At 43.4% G+C, this 26,031-nt stretch overlaps 1 protein-coding gene across 2 annotated transcripts in view; it reads right to left on the bottom strand.

The window, feature by feature from the left end:
* LOC138669066 (E1A-binding protein p400-like) overlaps positions 1–26,031 on the bottom strand; it is a 242,603-nt gene that overhangs the window by 194,951 nt on the left and 21,621 nt on the right. For both annotated transcript variants that reach the window (XM_069756070.1, XM_069756071.1), the window contains 4 exons: positions 5,451–5,538; positions 4,895–5,002; positions 4,333–4,715; positions 3,792–4,064 (listed from right to left, as the gene is read on the bottom strand). In XM_069756070.1, coding sequence (XP_069612171.1) covers positions 3,792–4,064; positions 4,333–4,715; positions 4,895–5,002; positions 5,451–5,538 — 852 coding nt within the window. The remainder of the gene's footprint in view (positions 1–3,791; positions 4,065–4,332; positions 4,716–4,894; positions 5,003–5,450; positions 5,539–26,031) is intronic.

Genomic DNA, 26,031 nt, shown 5'->3' with positions numbered 1-26,031 from the left:
TGATGAATGCAAAAAATATTTTTTTTGTAGACCTGCGTGATTCTAAATTAAACCATTCCCACGTCATCACCCATTCTATTGAAGCCATTGTCTCCTGTAATAAAACAAAAATAAAAAACAACCACATCTCCCACCTGTCCGTTGTTCTGTCGCACGCCATAATCCATGTTTGAGTGATAAACAGTTTTCCAATTGGAGAATGATCTGCTGCGAGCGCAGCATCAAGCATCAGTGACCAGCTGTGACTCATGGAGGTTACTGAAGGTCACTGAGGCTGCGTGGTATGGAGGGATGACTGGATGGATGAGGAATGGATGAGGGATGGATGGATGGATGGACGGATGAGGGATGGATGGATAGATGGACGGATGAGGGATGGATGCATGGCTGGATGGATGAAGGGATAGATGGATGGATGGATGAGGGATGGATGGATGAGGGATAGATGGAGGGAGGAAGGATAGATGGAGGGAGGAGGGATGGATGGAGGGAGGAGGGATAGATGGAGGGAGGAGGGATAGATGGAGGGAGGAGGGATAGATGGATGAGGAAGTGATGTATGGAGGTATGACTGGACGGATGAGTAATGGATGGAAGGAGGGATGGCTGTATGAGAGATGGATGGATTGATGGATGTGGGATAGAGGGGTGGCTGGATGGAGGGGTGACTGGATGGAGGGATGGCTGGATTCCATAGTGTCCCACGGCGTGTGACATATGCTCTTCAGCATGAACAGTGGCATCATATGATCGTTCATGCTGAGAAGAAAGGAAGAATGAGCTGCAGCAAGTAGGCACCTGTACTACAGTGATACCACTAGCACAATAAGAAAAAGTCACAATGAATAATTTCTCCAGGTGAACTGTGGTGAACTCACAGCTTCACCGTGAGACTTTTTCCTCACTGTGCTAGCGGTGATCTCACCGAGGTCACTGCAGTTCAGGGGCCCGGCTGGGAACCGGCGGTAACCTGGATGAGGTCACCGCTGCTCACTGATGCTGCACTCACAGAAGTTCATTCATCAGTGGTGTTCAGCCAGGGAGGTGGTATCGCCCAGGTTGAAAACCCACACCATTTTTTTTTAATTATTATTATTTATTTAGAGCGCAGGCACTGGCTGATTAATACTCCTATCAGCCGGCGCCTGCTCTCACTGTGATTAGTGGCAGCAGTGGGAGCGGTAGTCTCATCAGCAGACGCCAGTGACCAGAGGTAAACTGTCATTGGACAGCGTGCCTGTCTGACCGTCCATAATGATTTTACCGCTGATAAGAAGCAGTATTTACTATGCTGTCATGCACATGACAAAATGGCCAACACTGTATGTACAAGACCCCCATTCAAGTGAATGGGGTCCAGGTTTTGGTAGTGTTCTGGTTCCCGAACTTTTTTTTTTTTTTAACTGTTCGGCCGAACCCGCCAGACCTGAACATCCAGGTGTCAGTCCATCTATAGTCAACAGTCATGTTGCTGAAAGATGATTTAGTAACTTAGATGGAGGAGTGAAACGTGAAAGAAGAGTGTTCAGTAAAACCATAAAAGCCAAGAGACTTCATTTAGTAAACAATGAGGTAGGATATCTGTCTAGCCAAGGCAAGTATGGAGAGAAAAGTCTGGACTATAACTAATCAACTGGTTTTTATGTGGTTCAGACTTATTTGTTCAAGTCCTGATCAGGCAACTAATAAGTAGGGGGTGGGCAGTCCCCGTGTGCCTATAAAGGCCTTATGACTTGAACCATTAAGTTTTAGGTTCAGTTGTTCCCTAGAGCAAGATAATAAGCAAAATAAAAGGAAGCGGCCCTGGGCCAAGGAAACTGCCTTGTGAAGAAATCAAGAAACCAAACTGTGTGACTGGAGTGTGTGCCTGGGAAAACCAGACAAACTGGTGTAAAAAATAAAAAGAGTTTATAAATAGACAATGATCCTGGCTGGCATTGTGACAAAGCCTTGGTGGCAAAGCTTAGGTTCTTAAAGTTTAACTGAAGCTGGATAAAATGAGAGAGTAATCAACAACTGGCCGATTTGGAAGTTGCCAATGGTATGAAGTTCTGGAATGGAAAACGATGTAATATATCCATAAGGAAGAATGAATCCTTGTGCCTATGTACCAAACGGCTGGCAATTCAATAGGAGGGTCACGGGATATTAGCAAAGGGATAGGATTACGGGTCAAAGACTAAGGGTACCGTCACACTATAACATTTCGATCGCTACGACGGTACGATTCGTGACGTTCCAGCGATATCGTTACGATATCGCTGTGTCTGACACGCAGCAGCGATCAGGGATCCTGCTGAGAATCGTACGTCGTAGCAGATCGTATGGAACTTTCTTTCATCGCTGGATCTCCCGCTGTCATCGCTAGATCGGTGTGTGTGACACCGATCTAGCGATGCGATCCAGCGATGCGTTCGCTTGTAACCAGGGTAAACATCGGGTAACTAAGCGCAGGACCGCGCTTAGTTACCCGATGTTTACCCTGGTTACAAGCGTTAAACTAAAAAAAAAAAAACAGCACATACTTACATTCTGGTGTCCGTCAGGTCCCTTGCCGTCTGCTTCCCGCACTGTGACTGCCGGCCGTAAAGTGAAAGCAGAGCACAGCGGCTGTGCTTTCACTTTCACTTTACGGCCGGCAGTCACTGAGTGCGGGAAGCAGACTGCAAGGGACCTGACGGACACCAGAATGTAAGTATGTGCTGTTTGTTTTTTTTTAGTTTAACGCTTGTAACCAGGGTAAACATCGGGTAACTAAGCGTGGTCCTGCGCTTAGTTACCCGATGTTTACCCTGGTTACCCAGGGACCTCGGCATCGTTGGTCGCTGGAGAGCTGTCTGTGTGACAGCTCCCCAGCGACCACACTACGATTTACCTACGATCACTCATATCGCTGGTCGTGATCGTAGGTAAATCGTATAGTGTGACGGTACCCTAAGAGCAGGTGCATCCCTCCTTCCTACTTCTCACGGACAGATAAGTTTAAAGGAATCATGACCACGCTCCTGTGGAAGTAGTGACCAATCACTCTCTGGAGTGAATCACCCAAGAAAAAAAAAAGTGATAGTCTTGGCTTGAAGCCTAAAAAACATTTGGCTTCCCAGATGAACCAGCAGGGTCACCCCCTTCAGAGACTTTCACTCGAACAAGACAATACACTGGGATAATATGGGTGAGCAGGTGTGATCAAAGGGTGATAACTAGTAGTAAGCAAGGGAGTTATAGTTGCCCTCCTAAAATTTGTCTTCTTGGAGGAGGAAGGAACAATGTGATTGAGCACTTCTTTCCCTTGTCAGTTTAGATTGTGAGCCCCATTGGGGACAGTGATGATAATGTGTGCAAAACTGTAAAGTGCTGCGGAATATGTTAGCGCTATATAAGCAATGCATAATAAATAAATAGGTTAAATCCTGCCTGCTTCTCAGTTGGAGGAGAAAAAAACTCAAACAAAAGCAGAGCAGCCCTGGAAAGGGAGGTCTGCCTCCTACCTACAGGACACTAGGCTAAAACCGATCAGCTCCTGCCTTCAGGAGGTGTACGGCTGGTGGGAGAAGCAAACACCTAAAGTGACAACCTTCTGGTGGCAGAAGCTGTAACCCAAGGTCTGTGTGTCGTCTATGGACACGGATGGCAAATTTGATAATGGAATTCATCTTGAACACTAAATATATTACCTATTATATAACCCAAGAAAATAAGAAAGCAATAAAACAAAATTGCATAAGAGATGGATAATAACATAACTCTGTTACTGCCGGTGGATTTGCCTTTGCTGGCAGCACCCGTCTTACCTGCTCCATCAGTTTGTCCTGGGAGCTCTCAGGAGTTGCTCCAGCTATACTCTGTGCAGGAGTCTGGATTTTGATGCCAACCGTTCCTGCAGAGGCTTTGGATACTGCAGCCTTATTTGCAGTTTGGTTGTTTCTGTTTGTTGGCAGTGAGAAGGATGCAACCGTGTTATTGGTAGAGATGGCAGCAGGAGCCACAAAAGAACTTGGCTGTGCGCTGCTGTGGATGACACGTTGTTGAGGAGACTCTGTAGCCGGCCTCATCAGGGTGACAGTCTAGAAGGAAAGAACAGAATGCTAACACAATCATAAGGCATGGAGAATGAGAGATGCCAACAAAGTGTAGTCTAGCCCACAAACAGCCAGAAGTCCCGTCTCTCGCCTGCTCCACACATAAATGGCTAGAGAAGGATTGGATCTAGAAATTCCCAGTTTTTGCAATAATTTAACCTATTTACAAGTATGTGTACATGTCTATATATTGGTCTAACCAGTATGAGAGAACAGATAGACAGGAATCCCATGAAAATAAAACTTTTCTCACCTGTTGGTGAACTGCGCCTTGTCCCTGTGATACAGTTATTGGGATCTGAGCATGAAATGTTGGCGGCAGGGACTGTGAGATCTGCGAGGGCAGCTGGTTCTGGGAGGAGGCCTGCGTCGGTACCCCTGGGGTCTGGGTTTTGACTTGTACCTGGATCGGAGGCTGAATTTGACCTTCTGTGATTTGCTGTTGTGCCAGGTGCAGGGCAGTTGGAAGGGAAGATATCGGAATATTGGGAGTCTGCACCCTACCAGGCAACTGCGGAGGAGGGGTGTGCAGGCTGGCAGCATTCTGCACAGGGGGTCCCTTGGAGGGATCATATTGTAGTTGGTTCTGCCTCTGCCCTGTCAGCTGTACGGTCTGAGGAGTAGGAGGCATTCCCCCTGGACAGAAAAACACAGGAAAATAACAATCACATCTGTGCAAGGTAATGCCGGAACTACATTGAATGTTGAATTCAGGTGTGATGCAGGTAAAAAGAATCAGAAATAAAGATCTATATCTATAATTAAACAATCACCACAAAGAAAACTCTCATGTAAAACCTTGGAGTTGGCATTACCTTGTGCGGTGGGCATAAGTTGCTGTAGGGGCACCCCAGATGCCACCCCTGCATGCTGGTAAACCATTCCATGACGTGTTACATCAAGGCGTGGTCTCTTGCTGGGGTCTGCAGTGATAAAAAAGACTTCTCTTATCATGAGCAGCAATCGTTTCCTTGGGTTGGTCTTAAGCTATTGTTACAATAGACAATGACTGAAAAAAAGGCAGAGACAAGTTCAAAAGGGGCATTCGGGTTAGAAGTTATCACCTACTCACAGATTGGAGAAAATCGACTGCTGAGATCTCCAGCAGCCATACAGAGCATGAATGGAACGACAGTCAGGCACGTGCACTGCTGCTCCATTGAAAAAAAATAACAATCAATTGGGGTATCAGCAGTTGGTCCACCACCAATCTAAAAGTCCCATAGAGAATGAATCCTCGGGATAGTTGACACTTTCTTCTCACCAAGATAAACCTTTCAACTGCTGGAAGTGTTGATATAATCATTCATTTAAAGGCCGATACACGTGGTGCCATCAATTTGACCAATCTACTCCTTGCTGTAGACATACCTGCTTGCGTTAGGGCTTGTTGTCTCTTAAAGGCCTCGATATCTATTGCATTTGCTGCTCCTGCTGCTCCACTCCCTGTTAGAGATTGCTATTTGTGATAAAACACAACATACAATAGATGTTAAATACAATAAAAACAAAAAAAAAACATATCAACTCTAATTTTTGCAAGGACTGTGTAAAACATGCATCTTTCATAAAACAAATTAAGGTTTCCTGTGCTGTAGTGCACATTTGGACTAGTACTTAAGATCTGGAAATTCTTATCAAACAGCTCTCTGAATATTGGCTCCCTGAATCTACCAAGAAATAACACCATCCTATATATTTATAAGGAGGTTTCTCAAAACGCTCCTTCTGATGCAAGAGTTCATGATTGCCATTGCCGTAATTCACACATACTTACCGTACATCAACATGTTCTGTATATAATTCTATTGCAGTGGAAGAACAGTGTAAAATATGTGAAGGCTGCAGCTGATGATTGACAGCAGCAGTCATTTGACATTGCTTATGTCAGGAGGAGGACAAAAAAAAACACAATGCACAGATTACAGGAGCAGCACTAGTCCAATAACTAAGTGTAGATTTTAATTTATTTATAACCCTGGGGACAATAGTAAGGGATTGTCCATAGTGGACAAGTTCTGATTAAAAGTTTTCTCCCAAAAAGGTCCACTAGTTTACATGAAAACTAAAAAAAAACAGTTTAAAAAAAATGGCATTTCATATCTCTACCTCTTTTTAGAATATGACACTAGTAGGGTCCTACTTCTGGTGTCCCCACCACCCTCACAATTACTTAACTGAATGGCCTGTGGTACTCCCCCTGAAGATGTCATGAACAGGAAACACTGTTAGGTTTTAATAAGATACTGATACTTTGTAATGTTGGCTACAAGTTCTGCCTAATTTTTAGTAGCCGAAATTGTGATCATGAACCGAACGGTTTATAGTAACAAGTCACTACAGGTTTCCAACAAAACTTAATGATTTATAAGGTAATACATCTCATGCTTGAAAGTTTGTGAACCCTTCAGGTCATGTTCACACATTGCGGTTTTTACCGCGGAACCGCGGCGATTTTGCAGCTGCGGGTCCGCAGCAGTTTCCATAGCGTTTACAGTAACCTGTAAACCCTATGGAAACCGCAAACCGCTGTGCACATGCTGTGGGAAAAACCGCGCGGGAACGCAGCGGTTTACAACCCGCAGCATGTCACTACTTTGTGCAGAATCGCAGCGATTCTGCACCCATAGAGATGCATTGATCCGCTTACTTCCCGCATGGGGCTGTGCCCACCATGCGGGAAGTAAGCGGATAATGTGCGGGTGGGACCCGGGGTGGATGAGAGGAGACTCTCCTCCAGGCCCCGGGAACCATATTTGTGGTTAAAAAAAAAGAATTAAAATAAAAAATAAGCTATACTCACCTCGCGGCCGTCCGGTCTCAGGTTGCTATGCGACCAGGACCTGCGGTGACGTCGCGGTCACATGACCGTGACGTCATGAAGGTCCTTCTCGCACAGCATCTTTGGAACCGGACCGCCACCTGCAGCGCCGAGGAGATCGGGACGTCAGAGGGTGAGTATATCATTATTTTATTATTTTTAACATTACTATTGATGCTGCATATGCAGCATCAATAGTAGGAGTAAAATCCCGCAGCGGAACCCGCAGGACAAAACGTGATAAATCTGCAGGGATAACCGCAGCGGGTTTGCCCTTCAGATTTATCAAATCCGCTGCGGGAGAATCCACAGGGACCCGACGCTATGTGTGAACATAGCCTCAGAGTGTTCCTTTTTCTGCAAATTTCACATTAAACAAGATTCTGTATCAGTCTGTCATTGTTAGTTTGTTTACTGTAAGTGATATCTGTAACTTGTATGTAACCCATTCTCATGTAAAGCACCATGGAATCAATGGTGCTACATAAATAAATAATAATAAATAATAATAACAAGAACCAAATAAGAGACATAAGTCAAAAATGTCAGAAATCTCCTGTGATTGTGCCATAATACACTTCTACAGATATGACTTGTGAATAGGGTTGAGAGAAACAGGTCGGTAATTTTCAGAAGTCGCCGACTTTTGGCAAGGTCGGGTTTCATGAAACCCGACCCCTGTGTGGGGTCGGCCATGAGGTCGGCGATCTTCTGAATCTGGTATCGGAATTCCGATACCGAGTTCCGATATGTTTGCAATATCGGAAATCGGTATCGGAATCCATATTTAAGTGTAAAAGAAAGAATTAAAATAAAAAATATTGCTATACTCACCCTCTGACGCGCCCTGGTACTAACCGGCAGTCTTCCTTCCTTACAATCAGCGCTTGAAAGACCTTCGGTGACGTCGCGGCTTGTGATTGGTCGCGCGACGGCCCATGTGACCGCTCACGCGACCAATCACAAGCCGCAACGTCACCGAAGGTCCTTCAAGCGCTGATTCTTAGGAAGGAAGGCTGCTGGAAAGAAGCAGGGCACGTCCGAGGGTGAGTATATACCTAATAAGAATATACTCACCCTCGGACGCGCCCTGCTTCTTTCCGGCAGCCTTCCTTCCTAAGAATCAGCGCTTGAAGGACCTTCGGTGATGTCGCGGCTTGTGATTGGTCGCGTGAGCGGTCACATGGGCCGTCGCGCGACCAATCACAAGCCGCGACGTCACCAAAGGTCTTTCAAGCGCTGATTCTAAGGAAGGAAGACTGCCGGTTAGTACCAGGGCGCGTCAGAGGGTGAGTATAGCAATATTTTTTATTTTAATTCTTTCTTTTACACTTAAATATGGATCCCAGGGCCTGAAGGAGAGTTTCCTCTCCTTCAGACCCTGGGAACCATAGTAACCCATTGCAATGCATTGGGTTTCGGGTTTCGGCCGACCCCGACTTTTTTATAGGATCGGCCGATTTCACTCGACCCGACTTTTGAGAAAGTTGGGTTTCGTGAAACCCGACCCGATCCTATAAAAGTAAAGGTCGCTCAACCCTACTTGTGAAGATCAGACTTTTATAGATTTCTTTTCTTTAACTGTTTCACACCATGGCCATTTGCCATTTTTTTGCTTTAGTTTTTTCCTCCCCTTTTTCCCAGAGCTACAGTGGGGAAAATAAGTATTTGATCCCTTGCTGATTTTGTAAGTTTGCCCACTGACAAAGACATGAACAGTCTATAATTTTAAGGTTAGGTTAATTTTAACATTGAGAGATAGAATATCAAAAATAAAATCCAGAAAATCACATTGTATAAATTCTATCAATCTATTTGCATTTTGCAGCGAGGAATAAGTATTTGATCCTCTGGCAAACAAGACTTAATACTTGGTGACAAAACCCTTGTTGGCAAGCACAGCAGTAGGACGTTTTTTGTAGTTGATGATGAGGTTTGCGCACATGTCAGGAGGAATTTTGGTCCACTCCTCTTTGCAGATCATCTCTAAATCACTTGTACATAAGTAATATGTATTAAATAAGTTTCATATACAGTATGTAAAATAAGTATTTGCTACACTGACCATTTTTCAAGTTTTCTCACCTACAATGAATGGAGAGGTCTGTAATTTTTATCGAAGAAACTTCAACTGTGAGAGACAGAATCTTAAAACAAAAATCCAGAAAATCAAATTGTATGATTTTTTACATACTGTATATACTCGAGTATAAGCAGACCCGAGTATAAGCCAAGACCCTTAATTTTGCCACAAAAATCTGGGAAAACTTAATGACTCGAGTATAAGCCTAGGGTGGAAAATGCAGCAGCTACCGGTAAATGTCAAAAATAAAAATAGATACCAAAAAAAGTAAAATTAATTGAGACATCAGCAGTTTAAGTGGTTTTGAATATCCATATTGAATCAAGAGCCCCATATAATGCTTCATACAGTTCATGATGGGCCCCATAAGATGCTCCATATTAAAATATGCCCCATATAATGCTGCACAAATGTTGATTATGACCCCATAAGATGCCCCAACTAGACATTTGCCCCATATAATGCTCCACAAATGCTGATTATAGCCCCATAAGATGCTCCATAGACACATTTGCCCCATATGCTGTTGCTGCGATTAAAAAAAAAAAAAAAACACATACTCACATCTCGTCGCTCAGGCCCCCGGCACTTGCTATAGTGGCGCCCTCTGACCTGAGCGTCACTGCAGAGGACGCAGAAGACGGCGTCTGGCGGTGGAACGCGGACAGGTGATTATCATGCAATGCCCCCGCTATACTCACCTGCTCCTGGCACGGTCACTGCACGTCCCTGGTTCTCATGGTGCAGTGTCTGAATATGCGGCTCCACCCCTATGGGAGTGGAGTCGGGTACCATGTGACCGCTCAATACAGGAAGGAGCTGCCGGCGCCCAGAGAACCAGGGACGTGCAGGGACCGCGCCAGGAGCAGGTGAGTCTTATTACACAACTGCTCCTCCCCCTCCCCTGCCGACCCTTGGAATGACTCGAGTATAAGCCGAGAGGGGCAATTTCAGCCTAAAAAAATGGGCTGAAATTCTCGGCTTATACTCGAGTATATACGGTAATTAATTAGCATTTTATTGCTTTTTATGCATGAAATAAGTATTTGATTCAATAGAAAAACAGAACTTAATATTTGGAACAGCAACATTTGTTTGCAATTACACAGGTCAGACATTTCTTGTAGTTCTTGACCAAGTTTGCACACACTGCAGCAGGGATTTTGTCCCACTCCTCCATATAAATCTTCTCCAGATCTTTCAGGATTTTGGGCTATTGCTGGGCAACATTAGAGTTTCAGCTCCCTCAAAAGATTTTCTATTGGGTTCAGGTCTGGAGACTGACTAGACCACTTCAGGACATTGAAATGCTTCTTACGGAGCCACTCCTTAGTTGCCCTGTCTGTGTGTTTTGGGTCATTGCCATGCTGGAAGACCCAGCAACAACCCATCTTCATTGCTCGTACTGAGGGAAGGAGGTTGTTGGCCAAAATCTTGCAATACAGACCCAATCCATCCTCCCTTCAATATGTTGCAGTCGTCCTGTCCCCTTTGCAGAAAAGCACCCCCAAAGTATGTTTCCCCCACCATGCTTCACAGTTGAAATGATGTTCTTGGGGTTGTAATCATCTTTCTTTTTCCTCCAAACACGGCAAGTGGAGTGGATACCAAGAAGTTCGACATTGGTGTCATCTGACCACATGACCTTCTTCCATGCCTCATCTGGATCATCCAGATGATCATTGGCGAATTTCAAATGGGCTGAATATGTGCTGATGTGAGCAGGTGGACCTTGTATGCCCTGCACGATTTTATTCCATGACGGCGAAGTGTGTTACTAAGGGTAATGTTTGAGACTGTGGCCCTAGCTTTCTTCAGATCATTGACCAAATTCTCCCAAGTAGTTCTGGGCTGATTTCTGACCTTTCTCAGAATCATCCTTACCCCATGAGGTGAGATATTGCATGGAGCACAGACTAAGAAAAATTGACAGGCATCTTGTGTTTCTTCCATTTTCTAGTTTTCTAGACATTGTGCCAACAGTTGTTGGCCTTCTCATCAAGCTGCTATTGTCCTGCAGCCCATATCAACCTTGTGCAGGTCCTTGTGCATTGACTGTTAGGATTGCTACCTCCAATAGGTGGTGCTAGAGTTCTAGTCCTCTTCCTCTATGAAGAAACAATTTGTGCAGGTCTACAATTTTGTCCCTGTGTTCTTAGACAGCTCTTTGGTCTTGGCCCTGGTGGAGAGGTTGGAGTGTGATTGATTGTGTGGACAGGTGTCTATACAGATAACGAGTTGAAACAGATGCAGTTAATACAGGTAATGAGTGCAGAGTAGGAGGGCTTCTTAACCCCTCTGTGACCTTAGACGTACCATCCCGTCGAGGTGCCCTGGGCTTATCTGACCCTGGACGGGATAGTACGTCATAGCGATCGGCAGCGCTCACGGGGGGAGCGCCGCCGATCGCGGCCGGGTGTCAGCTGCTTATCACAGCTGACATCCGGAACTATGTGCCAGGAGCGGTCAAGGACCGCCCCCGGCACATTAACCCCCGGCACACCGCGATCAAAGATGATCGCGATGTGCCGGCGGTACAGGGAAGCACCGCGCAGGGAGCGGGCTCCCTGCGTGCTTCCCTGAGCCCCCCGCAGCAACGCGATGTGATCGCGTTGCTGCGAGGGTCTTACCTCCCTCCCTCCCTGCTCCAGGCCCGGATCCAAGATGGCCGCGGATCCGGGTCCTGCAGGGAGGGAGGTGGCTTCACAGAGCCTGCTCAGAGCAGGCACTGTGAAGCCTGCAGCGCTGCAAGTCAGATCAGTGATCTGGGCAAACTGTCAGATCACTGATCTGTGATGTCCCCCCGGGACAAAGTAAAAAAAAAAATTTCCAAATGTGTAAAAAAAAAAAAAAAATATTCCTAAATAATGAAAAAAAAAATATATATATTATTCCCATAAATACATTTCTTCATCTAAATAAAAAAAACAAAACAATAAAAGTACACATATTTAGTATCGCCGCGTCCGTAACGGCCCAACCTATAAAACTGGCCCACTAGTTAACCCCTTCAGTAAACACCGTAAGAAAAAAAAAAACGAGGCAAAAAACAACGCTTTATTATCATACCGCCGAACAAAAAGTGGAATAACACGCGATCAAAAAGACAGATATAACTAACCATGGTACCGCTGAAAACATCATCTTGTCCCACAAAAAACGAGCCGCCATAAAGCATCATCAGCAAAAAAATAAAAAAGTTATAGTCCTCAGAATAAAGCGATGCAAAAATAATTATTTTTTCTATAAAATAGTTTTTATCGTATAAAAGCGCCAAAACATAAAAAAATGATATAAATGAGGTGTCGCTGTAATCGTACTGACCCGAAGAATAAAACTGCTTTATCAATTTTACCAAACGCGGAACGGTATAAACGCCTCCCCTAAAAGAAATTCATGAATAGCTGGTTTTTGGTCATTCTTCCTTACAAAAATCGGAATAAAAAGCGATCAAAAAATGTCACGTGCCCGAAAATGTTACCAATAAAAACGTCAACTCGTCCCGCAAAAAACAAGACCTCACATGACTCTGTGGACCAAAATATGGAAAAATTATAGCTCTCAAAATGTGGTAATGCAAAAAATATTTTTTGCAATAAAAAGCGTCTTTCAGTGTGTGACGGCTGCCAATCATAAAAATCCGCTAAAAAAAATGCTATAAATGTAAATCAAACCCCCCTTCATCACCCCCTTAGTTATGGAAAAATAAAAAAAAATGTATTTATTTCCATTTTCCCATTAGGGCTAAGGTTAGGGCTAGGGTTAGGGCTAGGGTTAGGATTAGGGCTAGGGCTAGGGCTAGGGTTAGGGCTAGGGTTAGGGCTAGGGTTAGGGTTAGGGCTAGGGTTAGGGTTAGGGCTAGGGTTAGGGCTAGGGTTAGGGCTAGGGTTAGGGCTAGGGTTAGGGCTAAGGTTAGGGCTAGGGTTAGGGCTAGGGTTAGGGTTGGGGCTACAGTTAGGGTTGGGGCTAAAGTTAGGGTTAGGGTTTAGATTACATTTACAGTTGGGAATAGGGCTAGGGTTAGGGCTAGGGTTATGGTTAGGGCTAGGGTTAGGGCTAGGGTTAGGGTTGGGGCTAAAGTTAGGGTTTAGATTACATTTACAGTTGGGAATAGGGTTGGGATTAGGGTTAGGGGTGTGTCAGGGTTAGAGGTGTGGTTAGGGTTACCGTTGGAATTAGGGTTAGGGGTGTGTTTGGATTAGGGTTTCAGTTATAATTGGGGGGTTTCCACTATTTAGGCACATCAGGGGCTCTCCAAACACGACATGGCGTCCGATCTCAATTCCAGCCAATTCTGCGTTGAAAAAGTAAAACAGTGCTCCTTCCCTTCCGAGCTCTCCCGTGTGCCCAAACAGGGGTTTACCCCAACATATGCGGTATCAGCGTACTCAGGACAAATAGGACAACAACTTTTGTGGTCCAATTTCTCCTGTTACCCTTGGGAAAATACAAAACTGGGGGCTAAAAAATAATTTTTGTGGGAAAACAAAAAGATTTTTTATTTTCACGGCTCTGCGTTATAAACTGTAGTGAAACACTTGGGGGTTCAAAGTTCTCACAACACATCTAGATAAGTTCATTGAGGGGTCTAGTTTCCAATATGGGGTCACTTGTGGGGGGTTTCTACTGTTTAGGTACATTAGGGGCTCTGCAAACGCAATGTGACGCCTGCAGACCATTCCATCCAAGTCTGCATTCCAAATGATGCTCCTTCCCTTCCGAGCCCTCCCATGCGCCCAAACGGTGGTTCCCCCCCACATATCGGGTATCAGCGTACTCAGGACAAATTGGACAACAACATTTAGGGTCCAATTTCTCCTGCTTCCCTTGGAAAAATACAAAACTGGGGGCTAAAAAATAATTTTTGTGGGAAAAAACTTTTGTTTTATTTTTATGGCTCTGCATTATAAACTTCTGTGAAGCCCTTGGTGGGTCAAAGTGCTCACCACACATCCAGATGTTCCTTAGGGGGTCTACTTTCCAAAATGGTGTCACTTGTGGGGGGTTTCAATGTTTAGGCACATCAGTGGCTCTCCAAAAGCAACATGGCGTCCCATCTCAATTCCTGTCAATTTTGCATTGAAAAGTCAAACGGTGCTCCTTCCCTTCCGAGCTCTACCATGTGCCCAAACAGTGGTTTACCCCCACATATGGGGTATCCGCGTACTCCGGACAAATTGTACAACAAGTTTTGAGGTCCAATTTCTTCTCTAACCCTTGGAAAAATAAAAAATTGGGGGCAAAAATATAATTTTTGTGAAAAAAATATGATTTTTTATTTTTACGGTTCTGCATTATAAACTTCTATGAAGCACTTGGTGGGTCAAAGTGCTCACCACACCTCTAGATAAGTTCCTTAGGGGGTCTACTTTCCAAAATGGTGTCACTTGTGGGGGGTTTCAATGTTTAGGCACATCAGTGGCTCTCCAAACGCAACATGGCGTCCCATCTCAATTCCTGTCAATTTTGCATTGAAAAGTCAAACGGCGCTCCTTCCCTTCCGAGCTCTCCCATGCGCCCAAACAGTGGTTTACTGTCACATATGGGGTATCAGCGTACTCAGGACAAATTGGACAACAACTTTTGGGGTCCATTTTCTCCTGTTACCCTTGGTAAAATAAAACAAATTGGAGCTGAAGTAAATTTTTTGTGAAAAAAAGTTAAATGTTCATTTTTATTTAAACATTCCAAAAATTCCTATTAAACACCTGAAGGGTTAATAAACTTCTTGAATGTGGTTTTGAGCACCTTGAGGGGTGCAGTTTTTAGAATGGTGTCACACTTGGGTATTTTCTATCATTTAGACCCCTCAAAATGACTTCAAATGAGATGTGGTCCCTAAAAAAGAAATGGTGTTGTAAAAATGAGAAATTGCTGGTCAACTTTTAACCCTTATAACTCCCTAACAAAAAAAAAATTTGGTTCCAAAATTATGCTGCTGTAAAGTAGACATGTGGGAAATGTTACTTATTAAGTATTTTGTGTGACATATCTCTGTGATTTAATTGCATAAAAATTCAATGTTTGAAAATTGCGAAATTTTCATAATTTTTGCCAAATTTCCGTTTTTTTCACAAATAAACGCAGGTACTATCAAATAAATTTTACCACTACCATGAAGTACAATATGTCACGAGAAAACAATGTCAGAATCACCAGGATCCGTTGAAGTGTTCCAGAGTTATAACCTCATAAAGGGACAGTGGTCAGAATTGTAAAAATTGGCCTGGTCATTGACGTGCAAACCACCCTTGGGGGTAAAGGGGTTAAAGAAAAACAAAGAGGTCTGTGAGAGCCAGAATTCTTGCTGGATGGTAGCTGATCAAATACTTATTTCATGCAATAAAATGTAACTTAATTATTTAAAAATCATACAATGTGATCCTGTTTTTGTTTTTAGTTCCTGTCTCTCACAGTTGAAGTGTACATTGAAGTGTATGATAAAAATTACAGACCTCTCCATTCTTTGTAGGTGGGAAAACTTGCAAAATCGGCAGTGTATCAAATACTTATTTTCCCCACAGTATGTGCAGATAAGTGATATAAGCATATGTACGAACGTGATGTGATATACAGACACTATACACTCCCTGACAGAAGTTATGTTGCTTATCCATGTTATGTAAATAAAAGCTTATAACCTGACGTTAAATTCATCCATTGCTTGTATAAATTATTATTTTGAAAGCTGAAACCCTCCGAAATGTGGTTTAGGTTAAGAAAAAAAAAATGGCATCAATGCAGAAATATTGATCAGTTAATGGACACAGAATGGTCAGATTTTGGCAAGACAAAAGTTTTGTCGCCCACAGAAAGTAATGTGATATTCAAACAAATAATTAACTTAAAATACAAAAATACAGTACAGATTTTTCTGTATTTTCATGACTATAAAAATTGTACATTCACACTGTAGGCATCAAAACTACGAATTAACACATGTTGAATTATATACTTTACAAAAAAGTGTGAAACAACTGAAATTATGTCTTATATTCTAGGTTCTTCAAAGTAGCCACCTTTTGCTTTGATGACTGCTTTGCACACTCTTGGCATTCTCTTCATGAGCTTCAGGAGGTAGTCACCGGGAATGGTCTTCCAACAATCTTGAAGGAGTTCCCAGAGATGCTTAGCACTTGTTGGCCCTTTTGCCTTCACTCAAGCTCACCCCAAACCATCTCGAATGGGTTCAGGTCTGGTGACTGTCGAGGCCCGGACAACTGGCGTAGCACCCCATCACTCTCCTTGTTGGTCAAATAGCCCTCACACAGCCTGGAGGTGTGTTTGGGGTCATTGTCCTGTTGAAAAATAAATGATGGTCCAACTAAACGCAAACTGGATGGAATAGCATGCCGCTGCAAGATGCTGTGGTAGCCATGCTGGTTCAGTATGCCTTCAATTTTGAATAAATCCCCAACAGTGTCAGCAGCAAAGCACCCCCACACCATCATACCTCCTCCTCCATGCTTCACGGTGGGAGCCAGGCATGTAGAGTCCATCCGTTCACCTTTTCTGCATTGCACAAAGACACGGTGGTTGGAACCAAAGATCTCAAATTTGGACTCATCAGACCAAAGCACAAATTTCCACTGGTCTAATGTCCATTCCTTGTGTTCTTTAGCCCAAACAAGTCTCTTCTGCTTGTTGCTTGTCCTTAGCAGCGGTTTCCTTGCAGCTATTTTACCATGAAGGCCTGCTGCACAAAGTCTCCTCTTAACAGTTGTTGTAGAGATGTGTCTGCTGCTAGAACTCTGTGTGGCATTGACCTGGTCTCTAATCTGAAGTGCTGTTAACCTGCGATTTCTGAGGCTGGTGACTTGGATAAACTTATCCTCAGAAGCAGAGGTGACTCTTGGTCTTCCTTTCCTGGGGTGGTCCTCATGTGAGCCAGTTTCTTTATAGCGCTGGAAGGTTTTTGCCACTGCACTTGGGGACAATTTCAAAGTTTGCCCAATTTTTTGGACTGACTGACCTTCATTTCTTAAAGTAATGATGGCCACATGTTTTTATATATATATACATGCACACACACAGCTCAAAAAAATAAAGGGAACACTTAAACAACAGAATATAACTCCAAGTAAATCAAACTTCTGTGAATTCAAGCTGTCCACTTAGGAAGCAACACTGTTTGACAATCAATTTCACATGCTGCTGTGCAAATGGAATAGACAACAGATGGAAATTATTGGCAATTATCAAGACACACTCAATAAAGGAGTGGTTCTGCATGTGGGGACCACAGACCACATCTCAGTACCAATGCTTTCTGGCTGTTTTGGTCACTTTTAAATGCTGGTTGTGCTTTCACACTCGTGGAAGTATGAGACGGACTCTACAACCCACACAAGTGGCTCAGGTAGTGCAGCTCATCCAGGATGGCACATCAATGCGAGCTGTGGCAAGAAGGTTTGGATCATTATTCATTTGTAGAAGCCATCCTCTTTTCAAGGTCACTTTTTTTTCCACAGATGCGGTTATATTTGCATCAAGAATTTGTTGAAATTTCCTTGAATCCATTATTCACTCTACCTGTGAAATGTTCCCTGAGCTATTGGCTGCAATACAACCCCAAAGCATAATTGATCCACCACCATGCTTAATGGTTGTCAAGATGTTCTTTTACTGAAATTCTGTGCCCTTTTTTCTCCACAAATACATTTAATCATTGTGGCCAAAGAGTTCTATTTTAATCTCATCTTTCTGAAGGTCTTTTGCAGTCGAGAGGGGGTTTTGATTTGTCTCTCTAGCAATCCTACGAGCATCTCTCAGTGAAATTTTGCTTAGTCTTCCAGACCTTATCTTGACCTCCACTGTTCATCTTAACTGCCATTTCTTAATTAAATTTCGTACTGAGGAAAGGGAAACCTGAAAACACTTTGCTGTCTTCTTATAACCTTCTCCTGCACCATTTTCATTTCAGAGTGCTAGGCAGTTGCTTAGAAGAACCCATGGTTGTTGTTGTTTTTTTAGCCCAAGATTAGAGGAGGCTGGGTTTTTAGAAACCTGAGAAATTTGCATCCCCTGGCCTTTCCTAAAGATGATAGTGAACAAGCCATAACCATAACAGGCTAATTAAGGTCTGAAACATTCATCAAAATTATCTGAGCACACAAAATACCCAAGGGTGCCAAAACTTTTGAACTGTAAAAAATTAAAATATGTATTTTTTTGCCTAAAAATGCAAAGGAAATGTATCATCTTTAACTTTAGTCCTTTTAGAGATCATTTGATCTTCAACTTACTTAACTGTTCACAATAACAGTAATTTTACATGCCATTGTACAGGTTCAAACTCGGAGGCTGCACTACACGGAAAGTGTGATCATATTTTCTGTTTGTTTTTTTGGCTGTATTCACACTACCATTGTGGCTTTACTTTATTAATGGAAGCCACAATGCCCTGCTAAATCCATCATATTACATTTACTCCGTCTTATGTACCGTATATACTCGAGTATAAGCCGAGATTTTCAGCCCAAATTTTTGGGCTGAAAGTGCCCCTCTCGGCTTATACTCGAGTCACGGTGGGCAGCAGGGTCGGCGGGTGAGGGGGAGAGGGCGCTGAGGCATACTTACCTAGTCCTGGCGCTCCTGACGCTGCCCCTGCCTGTCACACTGTCTCCGGGTGCCGCAGCTCTTCCTGTCAGTGGTCACTGGCACCGCTCAGAGGAATGAATATGTGGCTCCACCCCTATGGGAGTGGAGTCCATATTCAGTTCTCTAATGAGCGGTCCCACGTGACCGCTGACAGGAAGAGCTGCGGCACCCGGAGACAGTGTGACAGGCAGGGGCAGCGTCAGGAGCGCCAGGACTAGGTGAGTATTTTATATTCACCTGTCCGCGTTCCACACGCCGGGCGCCGCTCCATCTTCCCGGCGTCTCTGCGCTCTGACTGTTCAGGTCAGAGGGTGCGATGACGCATATAGTGTGCGCGGTGCCCTCTGCCTGAACAGTCAGTGCAGAGAGATGCCGGGACGAGACGCCGGAACGAGACGCCGGGAGCTGCAATCAAGAGAGGTGAGCATGGCTTTTTTTTTATTATTGCAGCAGCAGCAGCAATGGCAGAGCTTTATAAGGAGCATATATGGGGCAAGAATGAACGGTGCACAGCTTTATAAGGAGCATATATGGGGAAAGAATGAACGGTGCACAGCTTTATAAGGAGCATATATGGGGCAAGAATGAACGGTGCACAGCTTTATAAGGAGCATATACGGGGCAAGAATGAACGGTGCACAGCTTTATAAGGAGCATATACGGGGCAAGAATGAACGGTGCACAGCTTTATAAGGAGCATATATGGTGGCAAGAATGAATGGTGCACAGCTTTATAAGGAGCATATATGGGGCAAGAATGAACGGTGCACAGCTTTATAAGGAGCATATATGGTGGCAAGAATGAACGGTGCACAGCTTTATAAGGAGCATATATGGGGCAAGAATGAACGGTGCAGAGCACTATATGGCACAGCTATGGGGCAAGAATGAACGGTGCAGAGCACTATATGGCACAGCTATGGGGCAAGAATGAACGGTGCAGAGCACTATATGGCACAGCTATGGGGCAAGAATGAACGGTGCAGAGCACTATATGGCACAGTTATGGGGCAATAATGAACGGTGCAGAGCACTATAAGGCACAGCTATGGGACAATAATGAACGGTGCCGAGCACTATATGGCACAGCTATGGGGCAATAATGAACGGTGCAGAGCACTATATGGCACAGCTATGGGGCAATAATGAACGGTGCAGAGCACTATATGGCACAGCTATGGGGCAATAATGAACTGTGCAGAGCACTATATGGCACAGCTATGGGGCAATAATGAACTGTGCAGAGCACTATATGGCACAGCTATGGGGCAATAATGAACGGTGCAGAGCACTATATGGCACAGCTATGGGGCAATAATGAACGGTGCAGAGCACTATATGGCACAGCTATGGGGCAATAATGAACTGTGCAGAGCACTATATGGCACAGCTATGGGGCAATAATGAACGGTGCAGAGCACTATATGGCACAGCTGTGGGGCAATAATGAACTGTGCAGAGCACTATATGGCACAGCTATGGGGCAATAATGAACTGTGCAGAGCACTATATGGCACAGCTATGGGGCAATAATGAACTGTGCAGAGCACTATATGGCACAGCTATGGGGCAATAATGAACGGTGCAGAGCACTAAATGGCACAGCTATGGGGCCATAATGAAGGGTATGGAGCATCTATTTTTATTTTTGAAATTCACCGGTAGCTGCTGCATTTTCCACCCTAGGCTTATACTCGAGTCAATAAGTTTTCCCAGTTTTTTGTGGCAAAATTAGGGGGGTCGGCTTATACTCGGGTCAGCTTATACTCGAGTATATACGGTATATATCCAACATACTGTGATTCAATATAATAAAAAAAAAAAATCTATGAATTCATAAAAACCCAAATTTTATATATAGTATATTAAAAAATTACACACAACTTAAAAACACCTATAAAACATGGAATACCTCAGTAAGGACATCAACATTCTGCTTGCAAATGGTAATTATAAAGAAGAAAAAAGGTAATAATTTTATCAATGCATGCAATACTATCCTGCTAGTGCATATAGCCAACTCCACAGCCCTGTATATAACCTTCTCTACACAGGTAGGTATTGATCACGTCTGCCTTTTTTTCTTGCAATGGTCACAATGCTCATGCGGGCTATAATCTCATCAATGTATATATACGCTCGCTAGTGCAGATCTATAAATTGTGATCCACATACATTAGTTGAGGTTTGCACTACTTTTCAGATTTTCATAGTATACACAGGCATTTTAATTCCTTGTTTTACAGGGGTTTAAAATTGTGTAGAATTTTTTAATACGCCATCTCAATAAAATTTGGGTTTTAGGAATTCATAGATATCTCTTTTTGTGATTACGGTATATTAAATCACAGTATGCTGGGTATATACGTAGCTGAAGTGCTATGCATTATGGTGGACAAACATATAGGATTTCCTCTCTATGGTACGGTTATACGAAAATGCTCACAGTCTCTGACCTAAGCTTATGGTGACAGTATCAACACAGCCTTAGGCTTTAAGCCTGGAAATTATATAGACATATCCCAGTACCGGTGTAGAATTTTAAACAAGTGTTAGTATAATTCAACAGTATTCAAGTAACTATCACCTGACAGAAAATGTGATACTTTTTATAGTGCCAGCGTGATACATGAGATTTTAGGAAATCCACAGCGTACATTGAAAGGAGCTGCAGTTGGAGATCTGCAGAATGTCAACTTATGTTGCAGCTGTCACTGCGAATTTCAACCTTTGCACTACAAGGAGTGAAATGTGAGGCTTCCCCACTACTCTTCTACTGCTGTGGAATCTCCACTGTGGGACGTCAGCAATGGAAAGGGAGACTAGTCAAACTCTAATATCTGCTAGCAATATCAATGGCACTTCTTATACCTTAAACCAGTGTTCCCCAAGTCCGGTCCTCAAGAGCCACCAACAGGTCATGATTTCAGGATTTCCTTTATGGCACGGGTGATGGAATTATTGCCTGTGAAGGTCATGCAATTATCACCTGTGCAATACTAAGGAAATCCTGAAATCATGACCTGTTGGTGGCTCTTGAGGACCGGACTTGGGGAACACTGCCTTAAACAATACTACAAGCGTGAACCACATGCATAAAGGATACAGCTGAGAAGAAATCCATGGTAAAAAAATCATTTTTTATTAAATCACATATAGTTAAAACAATAACAACAAAAAAACAAGCAAAAATGTAATGTAGGGGACTAAATTAATGAAAAATTATTTTTTACTATGGATCTCTTGTCAACTCGATCCTTTATACATATGGTTCGAGCTCGTAATATGGTTTATGGAAATGTAGACATAAGAACTGCTCTTAATTTACTCACACTAAATCTAGCATGCTGAAAAAATGACTAAGTCCAATTTATACAATAGTTCAGGGTGCACAGTTTTACAGATACAACGCGAAAAACTCACTGGGTATTTCAATATGAAAAGGAGAGAGCAAGTAGAACAGATGTTTCAAACTATGAATTGCTAACATGAAAAAGTATTTACTTACCTACTTAGTTTAACTAGAGGTAGAAAAAGTTGGCTAACAAACTGTGTGAAAGTCACATCACACTTTTAGGTCTAGCATCTGGTCTAATATTGGATGGCAAAGCCCTGGCCTTTCCGCATAATTCTTGTTCTGTACCTGGCTCTAACAATAAAGTCCCCTATATAATACTAGTCAAAAGTTTTCACACTCTTGTTCATGCATTGGTTTTCCTTCTACTTATTGGAATGTGCACATTGTACATTCAGACTAAAGGGTAGAAAATAAATATGGAAACAAGTAGAGAAACACATGTGAAACAAACCACAATATATGTGTTAAACCTTAGCAACATCAAAGTTCTCCCATGCGTCGACAATCTGTTTCCGACACATCTTCTCAAACAGCTTCATCACCTAGAATAGCTTCTAACAGTTTTGAAGGCATTTCCAGAAGTGCTGAACATTTATTGGCTGCTTTATCTTCACTCTACTGTTCAACTCCTCCCAAACCATCTCAAACAAGGTTGAGTTCAGGTGTTGGTGGAGCCCGTGTCATCTGACACAGCACTCTACCACGGTTCTTCTTCTTGGAAAGATATCCCTTACATAGTCTGGAGGTGTGCTTTTTGCAACACAAATGATGGTCCACTAAGTGTAAACCAGATGGCATGTCAAGTTGTTGCAGAATTCTATGGTAGGAATGCTGAGTAAGAATGCCTTGTATTTAGAATAAACCCCCAACAATGTCAACAGCAAAGCATTCCCACTAGTGATGAGCAACTGTGCTTGGATAAGGTGCTATTCGAGCATGCTCGTGTTCTAACAGTGTCTTCAGCGTGCTCGAATAATATATTCTAGTCCCTGCAGCTGCATGTCTCACGGCTGTTCGACAGCTGCAACACATGCAGGGATTACCTGTTTATTAGGCAATCTCTGCATGCATTGTGGCTGTCGAACTATAGTGAGACATGCAGGCGCAGGGACTCTAACACATTTTTCGAGCACGCTGAATTCACGCTGTTAATCCATGAGCATGCTCGGATAACACCTTTTCCAAGCACATTTGCTCTTCACTAATCCCTACACATCACACTTCTTCCTCCTCCATGTTTCAAGTTAGTGACCATATATGGAGAAGCAACACCTCAATTTTTTTTGCATCTCCCAGAGACATGGCAGTGGAGATAAAAAATAAAAAAAACTCAGTACAGATTTCCTCTGATCTAATATCCAGTCCTTACATTGCTTGGCTGAAATAACGCGCTTCTTGTTTGCGGTCCTCAGTGGTGGCTTCTTTGCAGCAATTTGACAATAATGGTCTACTTTTTGTGGTCTTTTCTCGACAGTTAATGTTGAGGTGTGTTTGCTTGTTATCTGTGAATCATTTATGAAGACTATTATCTGAGGTGTTGTCAATTTGTGTTTTCTGAGGATGGTAACTTTGATGAACTTATCCTCTGCAGCAGAGGTAATTCTTAGTGTCTTTCCTGGGTCGATCTGTTGTGAATTCCGCTCTTGGGCTCCCTCCGGTGGTTGTAAGTGGCACTTTTGTGAGTTCTGCTCTTGGGCTCCCTCTTGTGGTTTCAAGTGGTATGGCTGCTCCTTGGAGTTAGCTGTCATCAGCTGCCTCCACTTATCTTCTCTTCTGCCCGGCTATTTAGGTCTGGCTGTTCCTTCAGCTAGTGCCACTTGTAAATGGTTTCTGGTTGGATTCACATCTCTTTGGATTTCCCTGTTTTCCTGACCAGTTCAGCAAAGCTAAGTTCTTACTTGCTCTGTTCTGTTCACAGATTGTGGACTTATCCGTTCAGTGCTTTCTATGTTTGTCCAGCTTATCAGTATGAATTAATTCTGTCTTGCTGGAAGCTCTGGGAAGCAGATTTATACTCCACATCTTTAGTCAGGTGTGGAGATTTCTAGTAAACTCTGCGTGGATTTTTGTAGTGTTTTATACTGACCGCACAGTATTCCATCCTGTCCTATCTATCAAGCTAGACTGGCCTCCTGTGCTCATCCTGGTTTCATTCTGTGTATGTCTTTTTCCCTCTCCACTCACAGTCATTATTTGTGGGGGGCTAATCTATCCTTTGGGGATTTTCTCTGAGGCAAGATAGTTTTCCTGCTTCTGTCTTTAGGGGTAGTTAGCTCTTAGGCTGTGACGAGATGCATAGGGAGAGTTAGGAGCATTCCACGGCTGCTTCTAGTGTTGTGTTGAGCTTAGGGACTGCGGTCAGTACAGTTAAAACTTCCTTCAGAGCTCGTTCCATGTTGCTCCTAGACCACCGCATCATAACATCGATCCCCATGAGAGCCAAATCATTTCAACACAGTGACTGATGATTTACATCACTGCACTTGCTGATAACTACAAGGTTCTAGCCATGATTTGGACTGACCTTCTTGTCTTAAACGTAATGATAGACTGTTCTTTTTACTAAGTGGTTTTTGTTATATTCTGTCTTAGAACAGTTGTGGAATACAGCTCATCACACTGTATGAAACGGTGTACCAACGCTGCCTCTGTAAAACACACTTGATGGTTGCAAACACTTTCTGAAACATGTGAATCTACGAATGAACTCTTGATAACGCATACGTGTAAATTGGAAAGCCATTCTAGATGACTACCTAATGAAGTCACTTGAGACATTGCCAAGGGAATGGAAAGTTGTCATAGCAGTAAAAAGGGGGCGTAGTCTGAGAAATCCAAGGTTTAAAGATATTCTGGTTTATTTCACCTATGCCTTTTTACTCCTGGTTTCCATATGTGTTCCTTTGAGATATTTTTGCTTTCATTTTGAACATAAAATGTGCACACTCCGATAAGATAAAATCACTGCATTAACGGGTGTGCCCAAACATTTAACTGGTATTGAATCTCATGTGCCCACTGCAGCCAATGAGTTGACTCAACTGTGATGATTGGGGGGGGGGGGGGGGGGAGTATACTGTAGATGACTTTATTCTATTAGAATTACTCGATATGAACAAGTGCTTAACGGGAATCTGTCAACAGGTTTTTGCTATGTAATCTAAATACAGCGGTAAATAGAGGCTGAAACAGAACTCAAGGATGTGTCAGTTGTAAAAGTGAATGCTGTTTACTAACTGTGAAGGATTTATCACTAAGATTAACATGGCCGTCTGGCCCCTCCTGTGATAAGCTGCTCACTGTCTATGGATTTTGTTATGACCTGGTGGTCAGGACAATAATGGACCTGGTGGTTAAGAGCACACGGAATGACCTGATAGTTACTGATAATAAGGACGAGCTCTGGGACGTGGGAACTCTGCTGACCGCAATCCCGGAACCTATCAAACACACTAGAAATAGCCGTGGATTGCGCCTAACGCTCCCTATGCAACTCGGCACAGCCTAAGAAACTAGCTAGCCCTGAAGATAGAAAAATAAAGCCTACCTTGCCTCAGAGAAATTCCCCAAAGGAAAAGGCAGCCCCCCACATATAATGACTGTGAGTAAAGATGAAAATACAAACACAGAGATGAAATAGATTTAGCAAAGTGAGGCCCGACTTACTGAACAGACCGAGGATAGGAAAGGTAGCTTTGCGGTCAGCACAAAAACCTACTAAAAGACCACGCAGAGGGCGCAAAAGACCCTCCACACCGACTCACGGTGCGGAGGCGCTCCCTCTGCGTCCCAGAGCTTCCGGCAATCAAGACAAATTAAATAGCAAGCTGGACAGAAAAATAGCAAACCAAAGAAATACAAGCTGGAACTTAGCTTCTGATGGGAAGACAGGTCACAAGAACGATCCAGGAGTGAACTAGACCAATACTGGAACATTGACAGGTGGCATGGAGCAAAGATCTAAGTGGAGTTAAATAGAGCAGCAGCTAACGAATTAACCTCGTCACCTGTGAAACTCAGAAACACCCACCAGAGGAAGTCCATGGACAGAACCAGCCGAAGTACCATTCATGACCACAGGAGGGAGCCC

Source organism: Ranitomeya imitator, chromosome 1 (assembly GCF_032444005.1).
Source record: "Ranitomeya imitator isolate aRanImi1 chromosome 1, aRanImi1.pri, whole genome shotgun sequence".
NCBI classification, from domain to species: domain Eukaryota; kingdom Metazoa; phylum Chordata; class Amphibia; order Anura; family Dendrobatidae; genus Ranitomeya; species Ranitomeya imitator.
Note: the sequence above shows the minus strand (reverse complement) of the source record. Positions and strands in the feature narration are given on the sequence as shown.